This window comes from Glycine soja, chromosome 10 (genome assembly GCF_004193775.1).
Source record: "Glycine soja cultivar W05 chromosome 10, ASM419377v2, whole genome shotgun sequence".
NCBI classification, from domain to species: Eukaryota; Viridiplantae; Streptophyta; class Magnoliopsida; order Fabales; family Fabaceae; genus Glycine; species Glycine soja.
In genome coordinates, this window is record NC_041011.1 from 21,920,397 (window position 1) to 21,942,471 (window position 22,075).

Here is a 22,075-nt window from a genome sequence, read left to right on the forward strand (position 1 = left end):
TCGGAAGAAAACAAAGAAAAGAAAGTTCCCGATCAAAGATCAGAAGAAAGCAAAAGAAGAAAAATTCTCAATGAAGATTGGAAGAAAGCAAAAAAAGGAAAGAAAAATTCCCGATCAAACATCGGAAGAAAACAAAAGAAATATGCAGAAAGGTATTTGGACCAGACAATATTTGAACAATACAGAATTGTCACCACCAAATAAGGAAAGAAAGGAAACCTCGACCTGAAGTGGTCCTCTCCCTTTGATTGCCAACCAAAATCCTGTGCGTCGGTGACTTGTTCGCCTCACACTAAACAAAAACACAAAAGGAAAAGGCCAAAACACTCAAAGCCAAATTTCCCACAAAAAAAACCCATTCCCAAGAAGAAGTCCTATTGATCCATGATCACGCATGTAATTTTTGATTTGATAGGAAATGATTTGCAAAATCAAGTCATGACATATCTATGGTTCGGAATTAGGATGAAACACTTACCTGTGTGAGATTGATACACTTTGAGTGATTTTCTTCTATTTTTGTTGGACCCAATGCTTCCTCTAGATGATCGTTTTGAAACGAAACGCTAACATCCGAAATCTCATTTATGGTTATGAGAAAATTTCATCAGCATACTCTCCTTCCTCAATAGACGCATTGTTTTCCATCACAAATTATATGTTGCTCTGATCAGTTGGGATTTTGTTTCTTTACTAAAGCATGTTCACATTTTAGTTAAAGAACACCGAGACTATTTTAGTCCCACACAGTTAGCAAGAACTACATAGGTCTGAGTTCCTCATCGCAAATTGAGGATACGTAGGAGCAAAAGCCCTGCTTTTGTCGACCACCCTACCTTTTGCTATCGTGACCCAAGAGTCCGGTGGCATGCGGAGACACCTTACGGTTATCCGCATCTCGTCATTCGAAGACCCCTAGTCGGATTGACAAGCAAAGACCAATGTGGTCATCTGCACCCTTTCCGGAGATGTCAGCATCTTCCGGTAGAGACTATTTTAGTCTCACACTTCTTTAGCTAGAACTACGTAGATCTGAGTTCCTCGTCACAAATTAAGGATACGTAGGAGCAAGAGCCTCGCTTTTGTCGACCGCCTCATGCTTTCTGTTATCCCAACCCGTGAAGTCAGGTGACGTGCGGAGATACACAAGTAATTCTCCGCACAAACAATTTCTGCCAATACTAACCCGTGAAGTTAGGGGGCAGGCGAAGATACATAAGTAATTCTCCGCGCAGAAAATTTCTGTCAATACTAACCCGTGAAGTTAGGGGACAAGCAAAAATACCCAAGGGGTTATCCGTATAAACACTTTTTTGCTATCCGTAAGACTCAAAGCACGATAGCATGCAGAGACTAACATCGTCTTCTGCACCCTTTGTCAATCGCGGCCAACGAGCCTGTTGACACACGGAGATTTACGTCATCCTCCGCGTTGTCTGTCATACTGACCCGTGAAGTCAGGTAACGTGCGGAGATACATAAGTAATTCTCCGCATAGACAATTCCTGCCAATACTAACCCGTGAAGTTAGGGGGCAGGCGAAGAGACACAAGTAATTCTCCGCGCAGACAATTTCTGTCAATACTAACCCGTGAAGTTAGGGGGCAGGCGGAGATACCCAAGTGGTTATCCGTATAAACACTCTTTCGCTATCCATAAGACTCAAAGCACGATAGCATGCAGAGACTAACGTCGTCTTCTGCACCCTTTGTCAATCGCGGCCAACGAGCCCATTGACACGCGAAGATTTACGTCATCTTTCACGCTGTCTATCATACTGACCCGTGAAGTCAGGTGACGTGCGGAGATACACAAGTAATTCTCTGCACAAACAATTCCTGCCAATACTAACCCGTGAAGTTAGGGGGCAGGCGGAGATACACAAGTAATTCTCTGCACAGACAATTTCTGTCAATACTAAACCGTGAAGTTAGGGGGCTGGCAAAAATACCCAAGTGGTTATCCGTATAAACATTCTTTCGCTATCCATAAGACTCAAAGCACGATAGCTCGTAGAGACTAACATTGTCTTCTGCACCTTTTATAGTCCTGACCCGTGAAGTCAAGTGACATGCAGGGTTACCTTATGGTTACCCACACCTTTCGTCAACCAAGGGGCAAACGAGCCCGTTGACGCGCAGAGACTAACATCATCTCCTGCATATTCTGTCGTCCTGACCCGTGAAGTCAGGTGACATGCGGGGTTACCTTATGGTTACCTGCACCTTTCGTCAAACAGGGGCAAACAAGCCCGTTGACGCGTAGAGACTGACATTGTCTCTTGTACCTTCTGTCGTCCTGACCCATGAAGTCAGGTGACATGCGGGGTTACCTTATGGTTACCCGCACCTTTCGTCAACCCGGGGGCAAACGAGCCCGTTGACGCGCAGAGACTAAGATCGTCTTTTGAACCTTTTTTCGTCGTGACCCGTGAAGTCAGGTGACATGCGGGGTTACCTTATGGTTACCCGCACCTTTCGTTAACCAGGGGCAAACGAGCCCGTTGACGCGCAGAGACTAACATCGTCTCGTGCTCCTTCTGTCGTCCTGACCCGTGAAGTCAAGTGACATGCGAGGATATCGTATGGTTACCCGCACTTTTCGTCAACCAGGGGCAAACGAGCCCATTGATGCGAAGAGACTAACATCGTCTTCTGCACCTTTTGCCATCCAGGGACAGCGAGTCAGGTGGCAGGCGGAGATACCTTTTGGTCATCTGCACCTTTTGTCAACCGAGGGGAACGAATTTGACGGTATCAGGATGATGCTGGACGTTCGGTTCTGATTATTTTAAAATTTTTTGCAGGTTTTACTCTCGTCGTTCAAAAACATTCAAGCCTGACGACGCGCGAGATTCTTCTCTTCTGGACAGGGACGATCGAATGCAATGGCATAGGGAAGTGTCGTGGTTGTCCAACTTTGTCGCTTCCAATACACTGAAGTTTGTTGACGCTTCTGATGCCTTTTCTTTTCTTTCTGAATGACAGGTTCCGCTGGTGGGGATATTGACCGGCCGAATGATGTTCGCTCGAACGAAATTAGTGTCTTATCTTTACTTCGCTTTTATCTCCAATAAAAGATAAGTAAAGAGGGGCAACTGTCATACCCTAATTTCGTTTGGGGACCATTGTTTGGTGGCATGCAACCTTTGCTTGACCGCTTTAAGGTACTTAACACCCATCGTTAGTCAATCCGTGAGGTTCCGCGGCATGCCGGAAGTCGAAAGGAAGCATTGTTGCGCAACTCGTAAAGTTCCGCAACATTCTAGAGGTAAAAAAAGGGCATTGTTGCATAATCCGTAAGATTTCGTGACATTCCGGAAAGAAAATAAGTGTTGTTACGCAATCCGTAAAGTTCCATAACGTTACGGAATATGAATCAGCAAAAAAAGGAAAAAAAAGGGGGTGTATTTAGTAAAAAGGGGCGTGCAAATAGCAACCAGGTCCACTTGGGCCTTCCAGGGTGTTCCAACAGAAGGCGATGCCTTCTGGTGGAAGCAACCCAGCTCGCCTTGGCGAGCTGGGCGGCAACCATCTCCCTCTATTTCCCTATAAATAGGGGAAATAGGGCAGAGTAATTTCGTTCAACCCTTCTGGTATTTATGATTCTCTTGAAATTAGTGAGAAAAATTGTTTTCGTGAAGAAAATCCAAGCCGAGGCGCTTCCGTAACACTTCCAAGACGTTTCCGTGAGTGATTTCGTGAAGATTCTTCACCGTTCTTCGTCGTTCTTCGGTCTTCAACCGGTAAGTTCCCGAAATCGAATCTTTCAATTCATTCTATGTACCCTTAGTGGTCCCCACTTGTTTCGCGTGCTTTTATTTCTATTTCATTTTTTTTGCGTACCCCTTTTTGACATGCTTTAACCATTTATTTAAGTCATTTTCTCGCCTAATAAATAATTAAATGAATTTCCACCGATCATTTGAGTCGTAATATCGTTTAATCTCTGTTAAAATAAAATCCATCCGATCTTTCATGTCGTAACCACGTTTAAAACCAAAAGAGGCAAAATAATAATAAAATAATCAAAATATCTTGGAATAAAATATTCAAAAAAATCAATCGGACGCTTTTCTTTGGGATTTTTCTTAATTGAATTGACTAATAACCAAAGTGAAACTAAAGCTAAAATCAATTCACAAATCAAGCCTTGTCCATAAAAATCACTTAAAAAACCGTCTTAAGGTCCAACGCCTTAAATGGTCCTCTTTGCTTTTATTGGTTAACGTGGACTTTCGAAAGCCTAAAGTCAAGATGTAACTTTGTCACTACTTTCAAAAACCAAGAGATCATTAATGGTCCAATGCCTTAATGTTTCTCTCCTTTCAAAAGAATTCAAAGATCGTTTAAATGGTCCAACGCCTTAAACGACTTTTTGTTTGGTCACAATATATCTTGCAAAAAAAGATAAAAACAACTTAACCAACGTTCAGTTCTCAAAGAACTACGTAGGTCTCATTTCCTTATCACAATTGAGGAATACGTAGGAGCAAGGGAAACACCCTTGTCGACCACAAAAAGATAAAAAAAAAATACAAAAGGCATAAAAAGACATAAAAATGTAAAAAAGGGAAAATAAAACAAATTGAAGTCATATTTGAACACTTGATTAAAGGTTGTTGTCCCTTGTGACGGACGCGTGGGGTGCTAATACCTTCCCTGTACATAAATACAACTCCCGAACCTTTCACACTTAAATTTCGTAGACTACACCTTTCCAGTTTTTCCGACGTTTTCCTCGAATAAACGTTGGTGGCGACTCCGTGCATTTTCCTTTCTTGGAAGACGCACTCGTGAGCCCTCGCGTCGCCCTCCCGCCGAAGGGTAGGTTGTGACAATGCCAAAGGGGGAGAGAAATAGGGATTAAATCAAGAACTCACATAAGTAATTAACTTAATTTCAAGTGAAGCATAAATTCAAAAACAAAGGGGGAGAATATGGAGAAGTAAGTGAGTGATCAACTAGGAAAAAGAATGTGTATGTGTTTCTTGATTTCAGGGTTGTCATCATCAAAAAGGGGGAGATTGTGGAAGCAATACCTTCCAAGATTATTTTGATAATGCCAAAGAATCAAGAATTAAGCAAAGTTTCAAGCAAAGATTCAGGAATCAAGTTTCAAGCTTCAAGATTCAAGATTCAAGAATCAAGTTTCAAGAACCAAGAATCAAGAATAATCAAGATCAAGATTCAAGACTCAAGATTCAAGAATCAAGAGAAGACTCAATTAAGATAAGTATTAAAAAGCTTTTCAAAACATTGAGTAGCACATGAAGTTTTCACAAAATCTTTTACCAAAGAGTTTTAGTCTCTGGTAATCGATTACCATAATCATGTAATCGATTACCAGTGTTTTTAAAATTTTAAGATTTTCAAAATTCAAAATGCAGAGTCACATCTGTTGATGTCTAATCGATTACACCTTTATGATAATCGATTACCAGTGACTGTTTTTGAAAAATTCATTTCCAAAAGTCACATTTCTCCAAGTGACTTGTTTCTGAAGATTCTTTCAAAAGTCTTGATGCAATCCTCCCTAGGAAGGGACCAGTCACTAGAACCATGAGCAAGAGGCTCCAAGAAGATTGGGCTAGAGCTGCTGAAGAAGGCCATAGGGTTCTCATGAACCTCAGGGTAGATTTCTATGCCCATGGGCCAAGGTTGGGTCCAATTATCTTTGTACATATTAGACTAGGATGTCATTATTTTTGGGCCTTGTATTTAGGGCTACATAATGTAGGTAGGGTACCCTAGAAATATAGGATTTTTCAGCCTTTGTATTTTAGGGCACCTAGACTAGTTTTTGTATTAGGGGTAGTTTTGTAATTTCACATGCACTAAGTGGATATTTGATGTGTGTGGTTGGAAATAAATTTAATTGAATTGGTAGAAGCCCAATCCAATTAAATTTTAGAGGGGGAGGTGAGCATTTGCTTACTACATCCCATTGCCACATCATATAGTCACACTTTGTGCATGTCCTTCATGCTTTTCATGCCTCATGACACCTAAGCACACTTAGTGGAGAATCTTGGAATTGATCTTGGATTAGTGGGCTGAACCATAAATAAAATTCACTAATCATAATTAGTGAAATTTTGGCTCCAAAGTTTGGCTCCACAAATTCAATTTCAAATTCAAGTGAAATTTGAATTTCCCTCCAATTTTGTGTGACACTTAGGCTATAAATAGAGGTCATGTGTGTGCATTTTTTGAAAAATTTGATCATTTGAATATTAAATTCAGATTTCAGAGCTCTTTTAGAGCACAAAATTTCGTGCTCTTCTCTCCCTCTCCCTTCATTCATCTCCTTCTTCCTCCAAGCTCTTATCCATGGCCTCCTATGATGGTGAGCTTCTTCTAGACTCATCTTCTCCTTGATGTGGCATCTCCTCTCTCTCTTCCTTCTCCATTCCGCTGCCATTCATCTTCCAAGAAGCAAAGGAATCCATGATGAAGAAGATCCTAGGCCTACAAGCTCCAATGGAGCTTACATCAAGTCTTAACTTTTTAAGTAATTAGTTTTAAAGGAATTGCCCAGAGTTACAAGTTTTGACTTGAGTCATCAAGAAACTATAAATATGTGACCTTGGCATGAAAAATTTTGAACAATCTTATTCATATCCATCATCTCTTTCAATCATTCTATCTTTCAATCTATCTTTCAACATCTTCTTTCATTTCTTTCAGAACTTTCTTATTTCATCTTCTCTTCATCTTTCTAAAAGTTTTTGTTCAAAACTTTTTCTTCCAAGAAAAGTTCTTTGTTCAAAAACTTGTGCTATTCATCCTTTTCATTCTCTTCTCCCTTTGCCAAAAAGAATTCGCCAAGGACTAACCGCCTAAATTATTTTTGTGTCTCTCTTCTCCCTTTTCCAAAAGAACGAATGACTAACCGCCTGAATTCTTTTGTGTCTCCCTTCTCCCTTGTCAAAGAATTCAAAATGACACATTCTGAGAATTCTTTTGATTATTCCCTTTCCCATAAACAATAGATTTCAAAGGACTAACCGCCTGAGAACTTTGTCTTAACACATTGGAGGGTGCATCCTTTCTGGTACAAGTAGAGGGTACATCTGTGACATTCTGGAATTTCTACCCGGAATTTTGTAAGTATTACATTTAAATAATTATATATATATATATATATATATATATATATATATATATATATATATATATATATATATATATTCTTGGTAGAAGTATGTACATTGGGAGAGAAATACGCAGGTTAGACTAATTAACGAAGAGTAACCCATAACTGGACGGTTATAGATTAATTCACAATTAATTAGTCTAAAAATTATCATTTTGCGTGCAACTTATAATTAAACAAAACCAACCTCTGAACCACGCTCAGGGTCTCATTCTGAGCATTTTGATATACATATTGCCTACCTTTGAAAACGGCCCTCGATGGGTGCAAAGAAACGCGAAGAATTGGAACCAGGGAGGTGGCACACAAACCGAGGCAGGATTTCAGCATCCAAAAAGGTCCAATTTTTTTCTTCTTTTATGGCTGAGTATGTGGTCAAGTCAAAGGTAAAGGTGGGCCCTTTTTGCTCCAATTAAAAAATGACATGTGGAATTGCTTTTAAAAAGAAAATGAAAAAGAAAAGACAAACCATTTTAAAAGCCAAATCTTCTCTCTCTTTCTCCAGAAACTTCTAGCACAACTCTCTCTTTCTTCCTCCATGTTTCTTTTTCATTTTCTTCACCACCATTGTTGTCTCTCTTCAAGCTTCAAATCCCCCTTCATTTCCACACCAAATTGCAAGATAAACTATTTTTGGAGTCTAGGAGCCTACCTCTACCTCGTGGGACCTTCAATTTCAGGTAAGGGTGGACTTCGCCTCACTTAAAATTTGTGGGTGTTGGGTTCTTGGGAGCTATAATGGATAGTTCTACTAGGTTATTGCTTTACGGTAGTTGTTTGTGAAGGAAATTGTTGTAATTATGCTAAACTTGACATGTTTAATGTAAGCAAAACTGCCCATGTTGATTAAGGGTTCAATAATGATGTTTTGAGATATATGTGTGCTTAAAATGTAGATAGAAAACTGGTAGAGAGGATGGGGAGAGTTAGCTTAGAGTTAAATGTGAGAATGGTAGTGTTGTAGGTGGAAAAGTGTGAGATTTTGAGGTTTAGAAAGCCAAATTTGGTGTTAGTGGAAATTTGAGTTTAAAGTGAGTTGATTCTAGTTTAGAATGTCAATTAGGACTTGTAGGAAAGCTTGGTCAGAGCAAATGAGGAAAATTAGTGGCAAATGTGAAAGAAAAGAGCCATTTATAGTGTAAATTGAGTGTTGAGAGGTTAAATTTTGAATAGGTGGAGATTTTACCTTAAAATTAGTTTGAGCAAGTCTAATTTAATGTTATAGACTTCATGAAGACGAGAGTTTACCCCAAAATCACCCAATTTTCATTTTCACCTTTCAAACCCTGAAAATTCACTAAATTTGGTGGGTTTTGAATACCTATAATTTGCTTTACCTTGGTTTGAAGTTTGTTTTTGGCTTGAACATGATTTATAAATGGTTTAGGACTTGTAGGATCCAATTTGAGTTGAATTGGATGCATGTAAGCTAGATTTTGAAAATCTGCAAAATTATGCAGAAAAGCTGCCCAATTATGCAGCAAATCTGCCAATTATGCCGAAAAAAAAACTGGTTGTGCAGTGCTAGTTTCTGTTGTGACAAGAAAGGTAATATATCTCGTGTTCTAGATATGCTTTGGTATATCCCAACGGTCAAAACTTAGGTTTCTGTATTAGGAACCCCCAGTCAAATTTTCAAGGCGATCCAATGGTTAACGAATCGGGAATGAGGACTTTACTGAGATATGTTGGTAGGAAAAACTCTGTGGAATTCGAATGAATCTTGTGTAAAGATTTCTGCCTCCACTCTATTTTTTTCCAAAGTAGTTTCATGTCAAATGGAATTGAATTGATTTGACATTGTGAAGGCTTGGAGGGGTTGATGGGGACCCGGTGCTGAGAGGAACGAGGAGAAGGGCTACGTACGTGTACGTGAGCTCAATTTAAAGGTGGGCAACTGGGGATGGTGTGCTTATGCCTAGGCTTGTGGAAATGGGATATTTGTTTTGCGCCATCGCCCGATCGCCACCTAGTACCACATATGACGGGTGCCCCATAACCCAATAATCCCTGTGTGAGAAAGCGTGGAAGAGTCAGTCTTCCAACTTTTATTAGTTGACCACAGAGTGGTACCTGAGGATATGTCGTGGGGGTCAGGAAACCTTGGGGACGTCAGGTGGGGTGCTATTGCCCAAAACCAAGATTGACCAATCCCGACCCAACCCGGGTATAGTCAGCCAGTGAGAACCTGTGACGTACCTCAGCAGGCGAGCTCCTGGCAGTCAACCAATAAAGGAACAAAAGTCCACGAAGCAGGGAGGCTTGTGTGACGGCTGGCCAGCTATCTATCTTGTGTTTTTATCTGAAAAATTCCCTCTGGTAATCGATTACAAGACATTGTGTAATCGATTACAGGGTTTAAAAATTGAAACAGAACGTTCAGTAGCTGCTGGTAATCGATTACCATTTGTGTGTAATCGATTGCACAGTGTTATATGCTGCTGGTAATCGATTACCATTTATGTGTAATCGATTACACAGTGTAAATTTTAAGTTCCAATGTGCAATGGCTGTTGTAATTCGTTTTTGGGCATTGGTAATCGATTACATACTTTGGTAATCGATTACTAGAGAGGAAATCTCTTGAAAAAGACATTTTGACTGTGCGTAGCCGTTATGGGACGCATTGTATTGTTACCCCCTTTCTTTTATCTCTTGTTGTTAGATTTCTTGTGAAAGAGTCTACCCCCTTTCTTTTATCTCTTGTAGATCGCAATGGCAGCGCAATTGATCCATGATCGCGTCATGATGGAGTGCCTAGAGGGTGTTTGGGAGACCCTCGAAGGCAATGAAAGGTGCCGATTCCGTGGCACAGTTCGACTCATTGCTACTTCGCTAGTACATCCGGAGCAACCCGCACGTACACTTCAGCAGCCTGTGGAGTGGATACTACCTACGCCTACTCCATATCGACTAGTTGAGCCTGTTCAATTGATAGAGGTGTCATCCTCTAAAGAGGATCTTGAAGAGGACCCAGAGGAGTTATCTCCTGAACCTGCTATGGATGCCCCTGACTTACCAGAGGATGATGAGGACCTGCTCCCTGTTGTTGATTCTCCATAGGATATTATGCCAGCATCTGAGCAGACTCTACATAGGAGAGTGGCCCTGGAGGGACAGCGAATAGTGACGACTCTTCATCATAGCAGACGGCTCCTTAGATTAAGCGTACATACTTTTGTGGGTGGATGTATCTAGTTCAGACTGCTAGGTTTACTCTTTTGATTTTTGGGTGGGTAGACCTCTTGTATAGAAATTTTGATGATTGTATATATATTGTGGCTGAAGCCACCACAGTTGTTACCTTTGCTCTGGATGTCACTGTGCTATTTTGCAAACTCCCATGTTTTGGACAGTTTTTGATGATGAAAACAATTATGTTTTATCTTGTTATTTGAAAAAGAAATGTTAACGAACTTTATTTGAAAAGAGTTTACCGACCACACCTTATTATTTCTCACGTGACGACCCAAAATGATGGCTGGTATTTTTTTCTGAAAAAGAAAAATAGTTTGGAGGTTATAAGTGATCAGAAAGAAATGAATCCGAATAGAGTTGTGAACTGGCCACTCAGGACTCTATAGTGATAATTTTCCTTCTGAAACTAATTACCGTGAAATAAATAACAGTGCGAAAAAAAAAGAGAAAAAAAATTCCCATGGTTTCTGCTATTTAATTTATTACTATTAAACCAGTCATTATTTAGGGACGCCACAACATCTACTTGGGTTGTTGACTGTGAACAAGAGAGGGTACATCTCTTGTGGATCAGTTCTAGTGGTGGGTACATCCACTAGGTTGTTCAAAGAGAACAAGGGAGGGTATATCCCTTGTGGATCTTTGCTTGTAAAAGGATTTTTACAAGGTTGAAAAGAAATCTCAAGGACCGCAGGTCGCTTGGGGACTGGATGTAGGCACGGGTTGTTGCTGAACCAGTATAAAAACTCTTGTGTGTTTGTCTCCTTCTTCCCTACTCTTTTAATTTCCGCTGTGCACTTTAATTCCGCTTTTACTTTTGGTTAAGTTTATTTTCTATTCTTCATTTACTTAACAACATAGTAAAAGCCATAGAAGAGTAAATTTTTAATTAGTAAAGGTTTAGGAATAATTAATTCAACCCCCCTTCTTAATTAGAAGAGTCTTCCTTGCGCTTAGCCCCCATGAGTGTTGCGCTTAGCGGATGCTCGCTAAGCCAGCAGATTGGCTTAGCGAGAAGGTGAAAAACAACACTTTTCAAAGCTTGCCTAATTAACCTGAAATTGAGAGAAAATGATTATTAAACACACAAAATGGAAGTACTAAGTATTTATTATCTATACTTAACAGAAAATACTTATAACACTACAAAATAACCATAAATTGGAAGAGTTTGATACAATTTACACAAGCTTTATACACAAAAGTTATTCGTAATCACCGACTAACAACTCCCCCAAATTTACAGTTTTGCTTGTCCTCAAGCAAAAAGAGAACAGCTCACTTGTCCTCAAGTGACAATAACATGCAGTGACTATGTACAAAGGTGTATGCAACAAAAGCTACTGATTGCATGATAAGAGAATGAAGCATTATGTACTCATCACTTGTCTTTCACAAAATATGCAGCTATTCAAAGAGAAGAATAAAATGTAAGCATACTATTAGATGAAGTTAATCATAAGATAGATATTAAGGAAAGTAGCTTACACCACAGTCTCACGGCTACTGTTTCACTCAAGCACAAGTGTTTAAGCTATTCATTAATAACAACTAGCAAGAGGTCCAATCTTTGCACTTCATCTCATGCCATAAAGTCAGAAATGTATAAACAGAATCAGAAGGACTTTCCCAGGCTTATAGTGAGGCTTGGCTACAAAAATTCATTGGTTTTTCTAGGATTCAAAGGCTTAGATTCTAAGAGAGCACAAATCCTAGAATTATCCCAATGGTCTTTTTAATACAAATGGCTTTCTCACTAGCTTTTCACTTTCATTTGCTTTTGACCTTGTTACATCAGCACACTTTTCTTCTTCTTTTTTTTAACATACAACTTATTTGTTGTGTGTGCTGATGCTTTACCTTTTTCTTTGTATTCTAACTGACTTTACTCCCCCAAATTTGGGGTAAATTTTGCCTTGAACCATATGCTCTCCTAGAATCTAAGCAAGGTATCAAGAGATAATTATTTAAGTTCAGGGTTCAATTTATGACAAAATCATTTGGCTTATAAAAGGAGCAAAGGATACAGTTATCTTGCAAGGTAAGCTGTTTGGTCAAAAGGCTTTTGTATACACAAATCATGGCCTTCATCATGTTCTCATTTACACATAACATTCTAAAATTCAGAGATTCATGCAAAAGATTATTACTCACAGCTAGTCGTTCACTCACAGAGTGAGGTCACACTCTCACCGGTTTAGGTTCAAGCTTTTCTTTCTCAATCAATTTGTCTACTGACTAACAATTCTAAATGCAAGTTCACATTCTTGTTCTTTGTTTGTCTAACATACACACTTGCTCAAACTCATGAAAAGAAACACAAATTCCATCAAAATCATGCACTCAATTCAAAATAAAAGCATACAACCATTTTCATAAGTCAATACCATATCATTAAAAACCAAGTTAAACTGTTCAAAATGCTCCAGAATAAGCAAACCAACTATCCATAAATAAAACTAGTAGTGTATATAAATATAAAATAAATTTTGTACTAAAACCATAGTTAAAATAATAATAAACCAAAAAGCAAAAAGTGTCATCAGGAATCAAAATTCCTATGACTGGTCCTGGGTGACCTACGCCTGAACATCCTCCTCATCTGTCAGATGCAATACTGGAGTAGCTGGAGGAGAAGTGTCCATAGCTAGGACTGATGTAGTCGGGTCCTCTGGCATCTCTTGAAGAGGAGTGGAGGGGTCTGCTGCAGGCTGAGGTGAAGGTATGTCCTACCCTTGTGCAGAAGGCTCTAAAGTAGCCTCAAGGGATCGCTCAGGTGTGGTAGCAGCTACCTGTCTCACCTGTGTCTCCTTTGCCTCTTCTCCTATAACTAATGGCTCTGGGAGTGTGGCCTCATCCTCCACATGTTGAGGTTCTTGGGCTGTGGGACCTTCGTCTTCCCTATGAAGAGAAGGTTGGGTCCTGGGCCAGGCTACCATCTCAGTGAACTGCTCCACTAAAGGAATAGATCCTGGAGGCGCCACCACCAGTAAACTTTGTAGTAAAATGATTTGTCCCGGATGAATGCTCTGAAGTATAGCTTCAAAGTGCTGAGAATCTGTCTGAACTGGGACAAAAGGGGCTGTTGAAGTGGATGCTGGAGTAGGAGCTGCAGAAGTAGAAGGAAGCTCAGCTAGCCTTGCCCTCGCCCTCCTAGCCCCTCGAATAGAAACTGTTAGATCCTCGGGGTTCCAATAGTTCTTCCTTATGTAGGCCAAGTTAATGACCGTGCTCAGGCGCTCAAAAGTGAGGCTATCAGAGACAACTCCTCTGGCTCTACATAATGCGGTGATTAGAGCAGGGAACCCAAGTCTAAAAGTGTTAGACTGGTCTATAGAGGTCATTTGGCCGGAGATCAGTGCTCCTATGTTCATATCCAAGCGAGAGACTAGGCCAAATATCAGTCTAGCTCTATCCACTATCAAGTCAGAAGTGTGTGATGTGGGGGCCAAGTTGGAGTATGAGAGGACACTCCACACCTGAGCTAGTGTAGTCAGATCCTTTCTAAGAATCTTCCCAGGATGTCCCTCTGAGTTCAAGATGAACCCTCGGCCAGGTATGAATAAGGCAGCCTCTATCTCTCTATAGTCTGTAGGCAACCTGCAGTATCTGGAGTAAGCGGGTAAGGTCTCCCCCTCAGCTAATACCATAGGTGTCTCCAAGAATGTGTTGAGACTGTCAGCATCAATCTTCACCAAATGACCTCTGACTCTGGACTGCTTTGGTGGATGATCCTCAGAACTGTAAAAATTTGCATAGAATTCTTTCACCAAAGCTAGATCTATGCTTCCATCGACTAAATTGGTGAGGCGTTTATGGAAATTATGCCTCTCCAATTCAGCCTTAAACTCATCTAGCTCAGAATGATATATCTCTACTTTCCTCTTTGGTAAAATGTTCCTCCCCAGAACATTATCTGTGTATCTGGTCCAAGCATCTAAGAAAGAGAATCTCCTTGTGTCATATTGCGCTATGGGTCTTGAACCAATACTCTTTCTCTTTTTGGAAGCCATATGCAGACAAAGGAATCAAACAGTTGATCAGGACTCAATTTATTAAAAATCAAAACTGAAAAAGACAATGGCTGCTTAGCGAGACATGGTTCGCTTAGCAGGCCTTTGCAAAAAAAAAAAACCACTACCGCTTAGCAACATGTGGAGCCACTTAGCAGAAATTGCAGAAATTCAGCTTCTACAGAATTGGCTTAGCTAGAGAGTGCCTACTAAGCTGAACATCTGCCGCAAGGATATGCGCTAAGCTCCTTAAAGGCTGCGCTTAGAGGCACCAACTCTTCAAAAATTTCACCAAGTATTGGGAGCTTAGCGAGAGAAGCTCGCTTAGCTCAGCGGATGTTGCAACAAATCACGCTTGGCCTAGGAAAGCTCGGCTTAGCGCATGGCTATCAACAAAAAAAAATTGTCTAAGTTACCTGGGCTTAGCGATATAGCCTCGCTTAGCCACAGGTATTTTAGCAAGAGGATGAGTATTCATCCTCAAAGGATGAACTTGCTTAGCGCGGTAAGCACGCTTAGCGAGTTCTTCAGAGAATGCCTCTATACAATGAGTACTAATGAACTCACTTAGCGCAACATGCTCGCTTAGCGAGTTCATCGCGTTTTCCAGAAAACGCAGTTCGTTTTCTTGCACTTTTCAAGCCTCCTAAAGGCATATCAGACATGCAATGTGTGCATCATACTCAATACAATATACAAGTGTATATAGTCCTAATCTTAAACTAATTCTAACAAAACATTAATACCCTAAAAATCTAAAACTACAAGTGAAGTCTTCTATCCTAAAGTTTGGACAAGAAAACAGAGAAAAGGAATCAAGGAACTTACTTGGATGGTGTATGGTTGTTGCTTCAAAGTTAATAATGCAAAAAGAAAGCACAGATGCAAAATGTGAAAATGTTTGGAGAGAGAGAATGTAGAGACGAAGTTTCCAAAATCTGGCAAGTGTGAGTGTAACTGCTGCTACACTCACTTAAGTAGTTTTCGACACTCTCGCTTAGCGGATCGTTGTGCTAAGCGAGCCAGAGAGATGTTTGGTTTCTCAAAGAGGCTCACTTAGCGGATCCACGCGCTTAGCCAACGTTTCAAATTCAAAATCAGTTTTTTTTTTTTTCACACAGGCTTGGCTTAGCGCGCGAGTAAGTTCGCTTAGCGAGGTCTGCAGATCAGAAAATCTGCAACTCTCGCTAAGCCAGGCTCTAGCCAGTTTAGCTAAAATGATGCATCTTAAATACAGAGGAGCATGCGCTTAGCTGATAAGGACTCGCTTAGTGCTCACTGATGTGTCATCATTTTCTCATATTTCTTAACCCTTTTTGTCACCATTTTAATTACTGATTAGCCTTAATTGTCAAATTAATTATGCAGTTTTATCATTTGGGCCTACTAGATTAATTTTGTGTCTTTAATTTAATTTCAGGAGAATTATAAGTAATTGGGCTTGAATCCAGAATTGGGCTTGGACTTGAAGAGAGCAGACTATTTTATTCTACCAAATCTTATCTTATCTAGATTTTATCTCATCTAGATATTATTTAGATTTGATCTCATCTAGATATTATTTCATATAGATCTTATCTTATCTAGATTTGATCTCATCTTGATATTATTTCATCTAGATCTTATCTTATCTTATCTAGATTTTATTTATGGGATTGGATTTAAAACAAATTTGTAAGCTTTGGGGCTGAAAACTATATAACACCACCAAGGTTCTAGTTTAAGTCTCTCTCCTCTCTCTCTCTTTCGTTTTAGTTTTAGAGTGCTACTCTCTTTTTCGTTTTAGTCACTTTTCATTTTAGCAATAAAATTTTGTTTCCTGCTTCAATCTACAATTTTGTTCTCTACTGATTAATGGAAGGCTAAGTTTCCAGCGTTGTTTTCTCTTGAGGATCAAGCACAGCTCTCTTTGAGGTTCTATTATTACTATTAAATTCTGATCAGCTTCTCCTCTTCACTAATTATTCTGTATTTGTTGCTATTAATCCATGCATGCTTAGTGCTTGATTAATTGTCTCTACGCTTAATTTACGTTCATGCTTAATGATCGTTCATGATTAATTGGTGTATGTGTTGCTTAATCACATAATTAATGATCAGACTAAAGCTTAGCCAAATTCAGATCAAATTGAAGTTGGCTTAGCTCATCCTTGGCCAGCTTAGCGGACCAAATCAACCTCAAATGCAAGGGTTGGGGGCTAAGTGCTAGAGACTCTCGACTTAGCACATGACCAAAGATGCGTTTAGCGTGAAGCTGGCACTTAGCGAACGGACTTGTCACAACCTACCTTCGGCGGGAGGGCGACGCATGACTCGCGGGATGCGTGTTCCACGAAAGGAATACGCGCGGAGTCGCCACCAACGTTTATTTGAGGAAAACGTCGGAAAAACCGGAAAAGACGCGATCTACGAACTTTTAAGTAAAGGCTCGGGAGTTGTATTTACGCACGGGGAAGGTATTAGCACCCCACACGTCCGTCCCAAGGGACGGCAGCCTTTAATCAAATGTGCAAACATGACTTTGATTTTTATGTTCCCTTTTTATGTCTTTATATCCTTTATACCCTTTTTATATTTTTTTCTCTTTTTGTGGTCGACAAGGGTGTTTCCCTTTGCTCCTACGTATTCCTCAATTGCGATGAGGAAATGAGAGCTACGTAGTTCTTTCTTATGCGTGAATCAAGTGATTCTTTTTTACTTGAAAGGTGATCATTTTAAGGCGTTGGACCTTAAAAATAATCCATTTTACTTAGTAAGAAATTGAAATAATAAACTTTCAAAACCTATTTTTGTGGACGAGCTTGACTAGGCGAGTTGATTTTAGCCTTAGTTTCACTTTAGTTATTAGTCAATTCGATTAAGAATGAGAAATCCCAAAGAGAAAACGTCCAATTGATTTTTCACTTTATTTTACTAAAGGGGTATCTTTTTTTATTTTTTATTATTACATTGGAAATGGGTTCTTTTGGTGGGTTTTTCGGCTTTTTGATCTTTTTCTGGCTTTTTCCTCTTCTGTTCTTGTTTGACGCGAGGCGAACAAGTCACCGACGCACAGGTTTTTTTTTGGTTGGTAATCAAAGGGAGAAGACCACTTTAGGTCATGGTTTCCTTTCCTTCCTTTTGTTCATTTGGTGACAATTCTGTATTGTTCAGATATTGTCTGGTCTAAAGACCTTTATGCACATTTCTTCTGGTTTCTTTCGATCCTTGATCAGGAGCTTTCTTTCCTTCCTTTTTTACTTTCTCCCATTCTTTGGTTGGGAATTTCCTTTCCTCTTTTTTTTTCTTTCTCTTTGATTGGGAATTTCCTTTCCTCTTTTTTTTTTCTCTTTGATTGGAAATTTCCCTTCTCTTCTTTTTTGCTTCCGAGGGTAAGGATTGACATCCTCACCCTGGGTCAAGGTTTATGGTGAGTTAGGATTTTGGCTCAAGGCTTGTAGGATGGCTAGACATGATGCATGTCAGGGTTTGGTTTGGTTCAAGGATAAAAGGGATGCCCCACATTATTTCCATGACACAAATGCAAAAATGATGATTTGGAAACTTTATGCAAAACTGGTCATGCATGCACCTATGTGGACACTCAAGTGTCAAATTTTTATGGTCATGTGATGCTAGGGCTCAGGGTTCATTTCCCCTATTTTAGTCAACCCAACGTTTCCAAAACATGTTCTTTTATCCATTTGTGCATTCATCCGAGTCCATTTTGGGTACTTGGGAAAATTTCACAGCATTCACCCTTCAGGTGTACACACCTTTTGTTTTCAACAACTAGCTATGATCAGCGAATTTTTTCAAAGAAAAGTTGGAAGTCATCTCTTTTCAAAAGCATGTTGGTTTTTCAGCTAGGCAACTTATTTTTCTTTTTTCTCTTTTTTTTTATCATTATCATTTGTTTATTTCTTTTTCTTGTTTGTTTTTTTTTGTTTTTTTTTTCCTTTTTTTTTCATGAGGTATTTTGCTACCTAAACATGTGTATATTTTTGTGAGGTATTTTTGCTATATACACGCATATCCAAGGTATCTTGCTACCTAAACATACATATATATGTTTTGTAAGGTATTTTTGCTATATACATGCATATCCAAGGTATCTTTCTACCTAAACATACATATATATATTTTGTGAAGTATTTTTTGTTTACATACATGTATATCTAAGGTATCTTTCTACCTAAACATACATATATATATTTTGTGAAGTGTTTTTTTTTTTTGTTTACATACATGCATATCTAAGGTATTTTCACTACCTAAACATACATATATATATTTTGTGAGGTATGACTACCTTCCGAGCTTGCGCTTGTTTTATTTAAATTCCCATGATCATGAGCAACTAGGTGTGTCCTACTATAAAAAGTGATCAAATAACAAGCATAGATTCAAAAGGTACTAGGTTGCCTCCTAGTAGCGCTTCTTTAACGTCTTGAGCTGGACGCCTAATGATTTGTCGGTCATGGACCTAGTACTTTGCTTACCTTTGGCTTTGGACTTGGTCGCCTATTGGTCGGCCATGTGTCGTAGGCAACGCTCTAACCTTTTTATGGATGAGCTGAGGTGAACTCTAGAGGTGGTGGCGGTGTGTCTATTGCCCGCTACCGGCCATCCCAATGCTGCTGTGGTGTTTCGCCCTGCGCCTGCCTGGGGGCGCAGTACTTCTTGATGAAAGCTCGATTGGTAGAGGGCCTGATGACCTTGCTGGGGGCGACAGGCACTCCCTTGAACTGACAGAGACCCGTATTTAGGGCTGGCAACTCCAAGACCCTGTTGGCCTTCTTCGGGTCCACTAGGTGTCTTGTGGGCACGATCCCTGCAAACAATAGATGACATCAGAAATCAGTTGGGGGAGGTGCATACTTACCTATGTCATGATGGCATGAGCTTGCTGGGGGGACGGGTGCCCTGTAGGGCCGACAGAGGCCCGTAACCAGAGCTGAAAACCCCAGGGCCCTGTTGGACTTCTTCAGGTCCACTGGGTGTCTTTGTGGGTGCGATCCCTGCAAACAATAGATGGTATCAGAAATCAGTTGAACCATATGCATACTTACCCATGTCGGGACCACACAGACCAACTGATACTTTTGCAGGGGGAGATTGGCATTGCGGTCGCTGGGCAAAATGTTGCTAAGTAGCAATGTCATCTATATCTGTGTAAGAGTGGTCATGTTGGTGCGCATGATCCGCACTCGTCTCTTTGCAGCGGCACGGGTGAAATCTTGCCCCGGTATGCATAGTAGTTGTGTGATAGCCTCCCTCTCTGGTTGTGCTCGCACAGTTGGCCCTCCTCCAATATCAGGGGGTGGCCCAGGAACCGTTAAAAGGAAACTACTGGTCCCTTAACCGGGAGTGCAAGTCTTGGTTAAGCATTTAAGGACAGAGGACCTTAAATTCTCTTAAGGTGCGGATGTGGAGCACACTGAAAATGAGGACACGTAGCCCTCTAAAGGTGAGGGCGTGCAGCCCTCTCAAGGCGAGGATGTGTAGTCCTCTGGAGGTGAGGGCGTGCAGCCCTCTGTTGGCGAGGACGTGTAGCCCTCTCCAAGGTGAGGGCGTGCAGCCCTCTGTTGGCGAGGACATGTAGTCCTCTCAAGGTGAGGGCGTGCAGCCCTCTGTTGGCGAGGACGTGTAGTCCTCTAAAGGTGAGGGCGTGTAGCCTTACGAAGGTGAGGACATGCAGTCCTCTGATGGCGAGGGCGTGTAGCCCTCTGAAGGTGAGGGTACTAGTACCCGAGGGTCCATCCTTATGAGAAAGCAAGAGATCGACTCATCGAGAGAGCCGGTCATCCCAAATTCAAAAGATTTAGATGTAGGGAATCTATGTAGTTAACATGATTTTGAGGGATGCAAATGCATGCAACCTTAGTTGTGAAATTTGGGTAAATGCGGACTTTATATGAAACAATGCAATGTAATGGAAAGTTGTACAATGTTCATGACATTCTTTCCCTATTTTGTGATTTTGATTTTGATTTGATTTTTTTTGGAAAACACAGATTGACTGTCCTTTTGAAAAAGGTGATAATTCATGCAACCTCATCCTATCTTTTTGCAAATCTCTCCGGGAACTCCCTCAGAGTGTATGTTCTTTTTGTCGGCTTAGCGCGTGTCTTTCTCGCTTTGATGGACTAAAGCGGTGCGCTTAGTGAGATGAAGCAGTGCGCTTAGCGAACCTGTATAGCTCATCTTCTTTCAGAGTCTTCCTCAGGCTTAGCCCATGAGTGTTGCGCTTAGCGGACGCTCGCTAAGCCAGCAGATTGGCTTAGCGAGAAGGTGAAAAACAAAACTTTTCAAAGCTTGCCTAATTAACCTGAAATTGAGAAAATGATTATTAAACACACAAAATGGAAGTACTAAGTATTTATTATCTATACTTAACAGAAAATACTTATAAAACTACATAATAACCATAAATTGGAAGAGTTTGATACAATTTACACAAGTTTTGTACACAAAAGTTAGTCGTATTCACCAACTAACAGTGAGCTAGTAATACCCTACCCTCAGAATCTTTCGGGCCATGGCATGTCCATTGGCGTGTGTTCCAAAGGACCCCTTGTGAACTTCCACTAGCATCTGCTCAGCCTCTCTGGCATCCACACATCGGAGCAAAACCATGTCATGGCTCCTCTTGTACAAAATGCTTCCACTCAAGAAGAAACTGGCTGCCAAGCCTTTGCAACATCCTCTTGTCGTTATCGAAAGCCTTCTATGGGTACTCTTTGTCTTTGATGTATCGCTTGATATCGAAGTACCACGATTTACCATCTTGTTCCTCTTCTATTAAGCAGCAATGTGCAGGTTTGCCGCGACATCTGAATTCGATGTACGGCAAGTCCCCATGCGGGGTTAGCTGGAACATGGATGCTAGACTGGCAAGTGCATCGGCCATTTGATTTTCCTCTCTGGGAATGTGGTGGAAGCATATGTCATTGAAGAACTCGGTCAGTTTCTTGATGTAAGCCCGATAGGTATCAACTTATGATCCCTAGTCTCCCATTCTCCTATCAACAAGTGAATTACTAAGGCTGAGTCTCCATATACTTTGAGCAATTTGACCTTGAAGTCGATTGCTGCTTGGATCCCAAGGGTGCACGCCTCATACTCGGCCATGTTGTTTGTGCAGTCAAAGCCCAATCTAGCCGTGAAGTGTATGCATTGATTATCGGGGGTAAGCAAAACCACCCCTACTCCATGGCCTAGTGCGTTGGACGCGCCATCGAACCATACTATCCATTTGTCCCTATCTTCATCCTCCACCTCCTCCTCGAACAAGGTCATGATGTCCTCATCCAGGAACTCCAAATGCATAGGTTGGTAATCATTGATGGGTTGTTGAGCTAGGTAATCTGCCAAGGTGCTTCCCTTTATCGCCTTTTGAGTGACATAAACAATGTCAAACTCTAACAGTAGAACCTGCCACCGAGCGATCCGTCTGGTGAGAGCGGGCTTTTCAAATATGTACTTGACTGGGTCCATCTTGGACACCAACCAAGTGGTGTAGCTTAGCATTTACTGCCTTAGACGATGGGCTGCCCACACCAAGGCACAAGATGTCCTTTCAAGAAAAGAGTAGTTCATCTCACAGGCCGTGAACTTCTTGCTTAACTTCTTCCTAGACTCGTCGTGCTGCCTCAGCATACACCCCATCGACTCATCCAACACAGTCATATATAAAATGAAGGGTCTTCTAGGCACTGGTGGCA

General features: G+C 40.7%; 1 protein-coding gene across 1 annotated transcript; it reads right to left on the reverse strand.

Annotated features, from left to right (window-relative positions):
- Positions 1 to 21,078: 21,078 nt before the first annotated feature.
- Positions 21,079 to 21,848, reverse strand: LOC114371523. The gene is made up of 2 exons (XM_028328937.1): positions 21,414 to 21,848; positions 21,079 to 21,321 (listed from the first exon to the last, which is right to left on the reverse strand). The coding sequence occupies exons 1-2, from the start codon at positions 21,846 to 21,848 to the stop codon at positions 21,079 to 21,081; spliced, it is 678 nt and encodes a 225-aa protein (XP_028184738.1).
- Between the last annotated feature and the right edge of the window lie 227 nt (positions 21,849 to 22,075).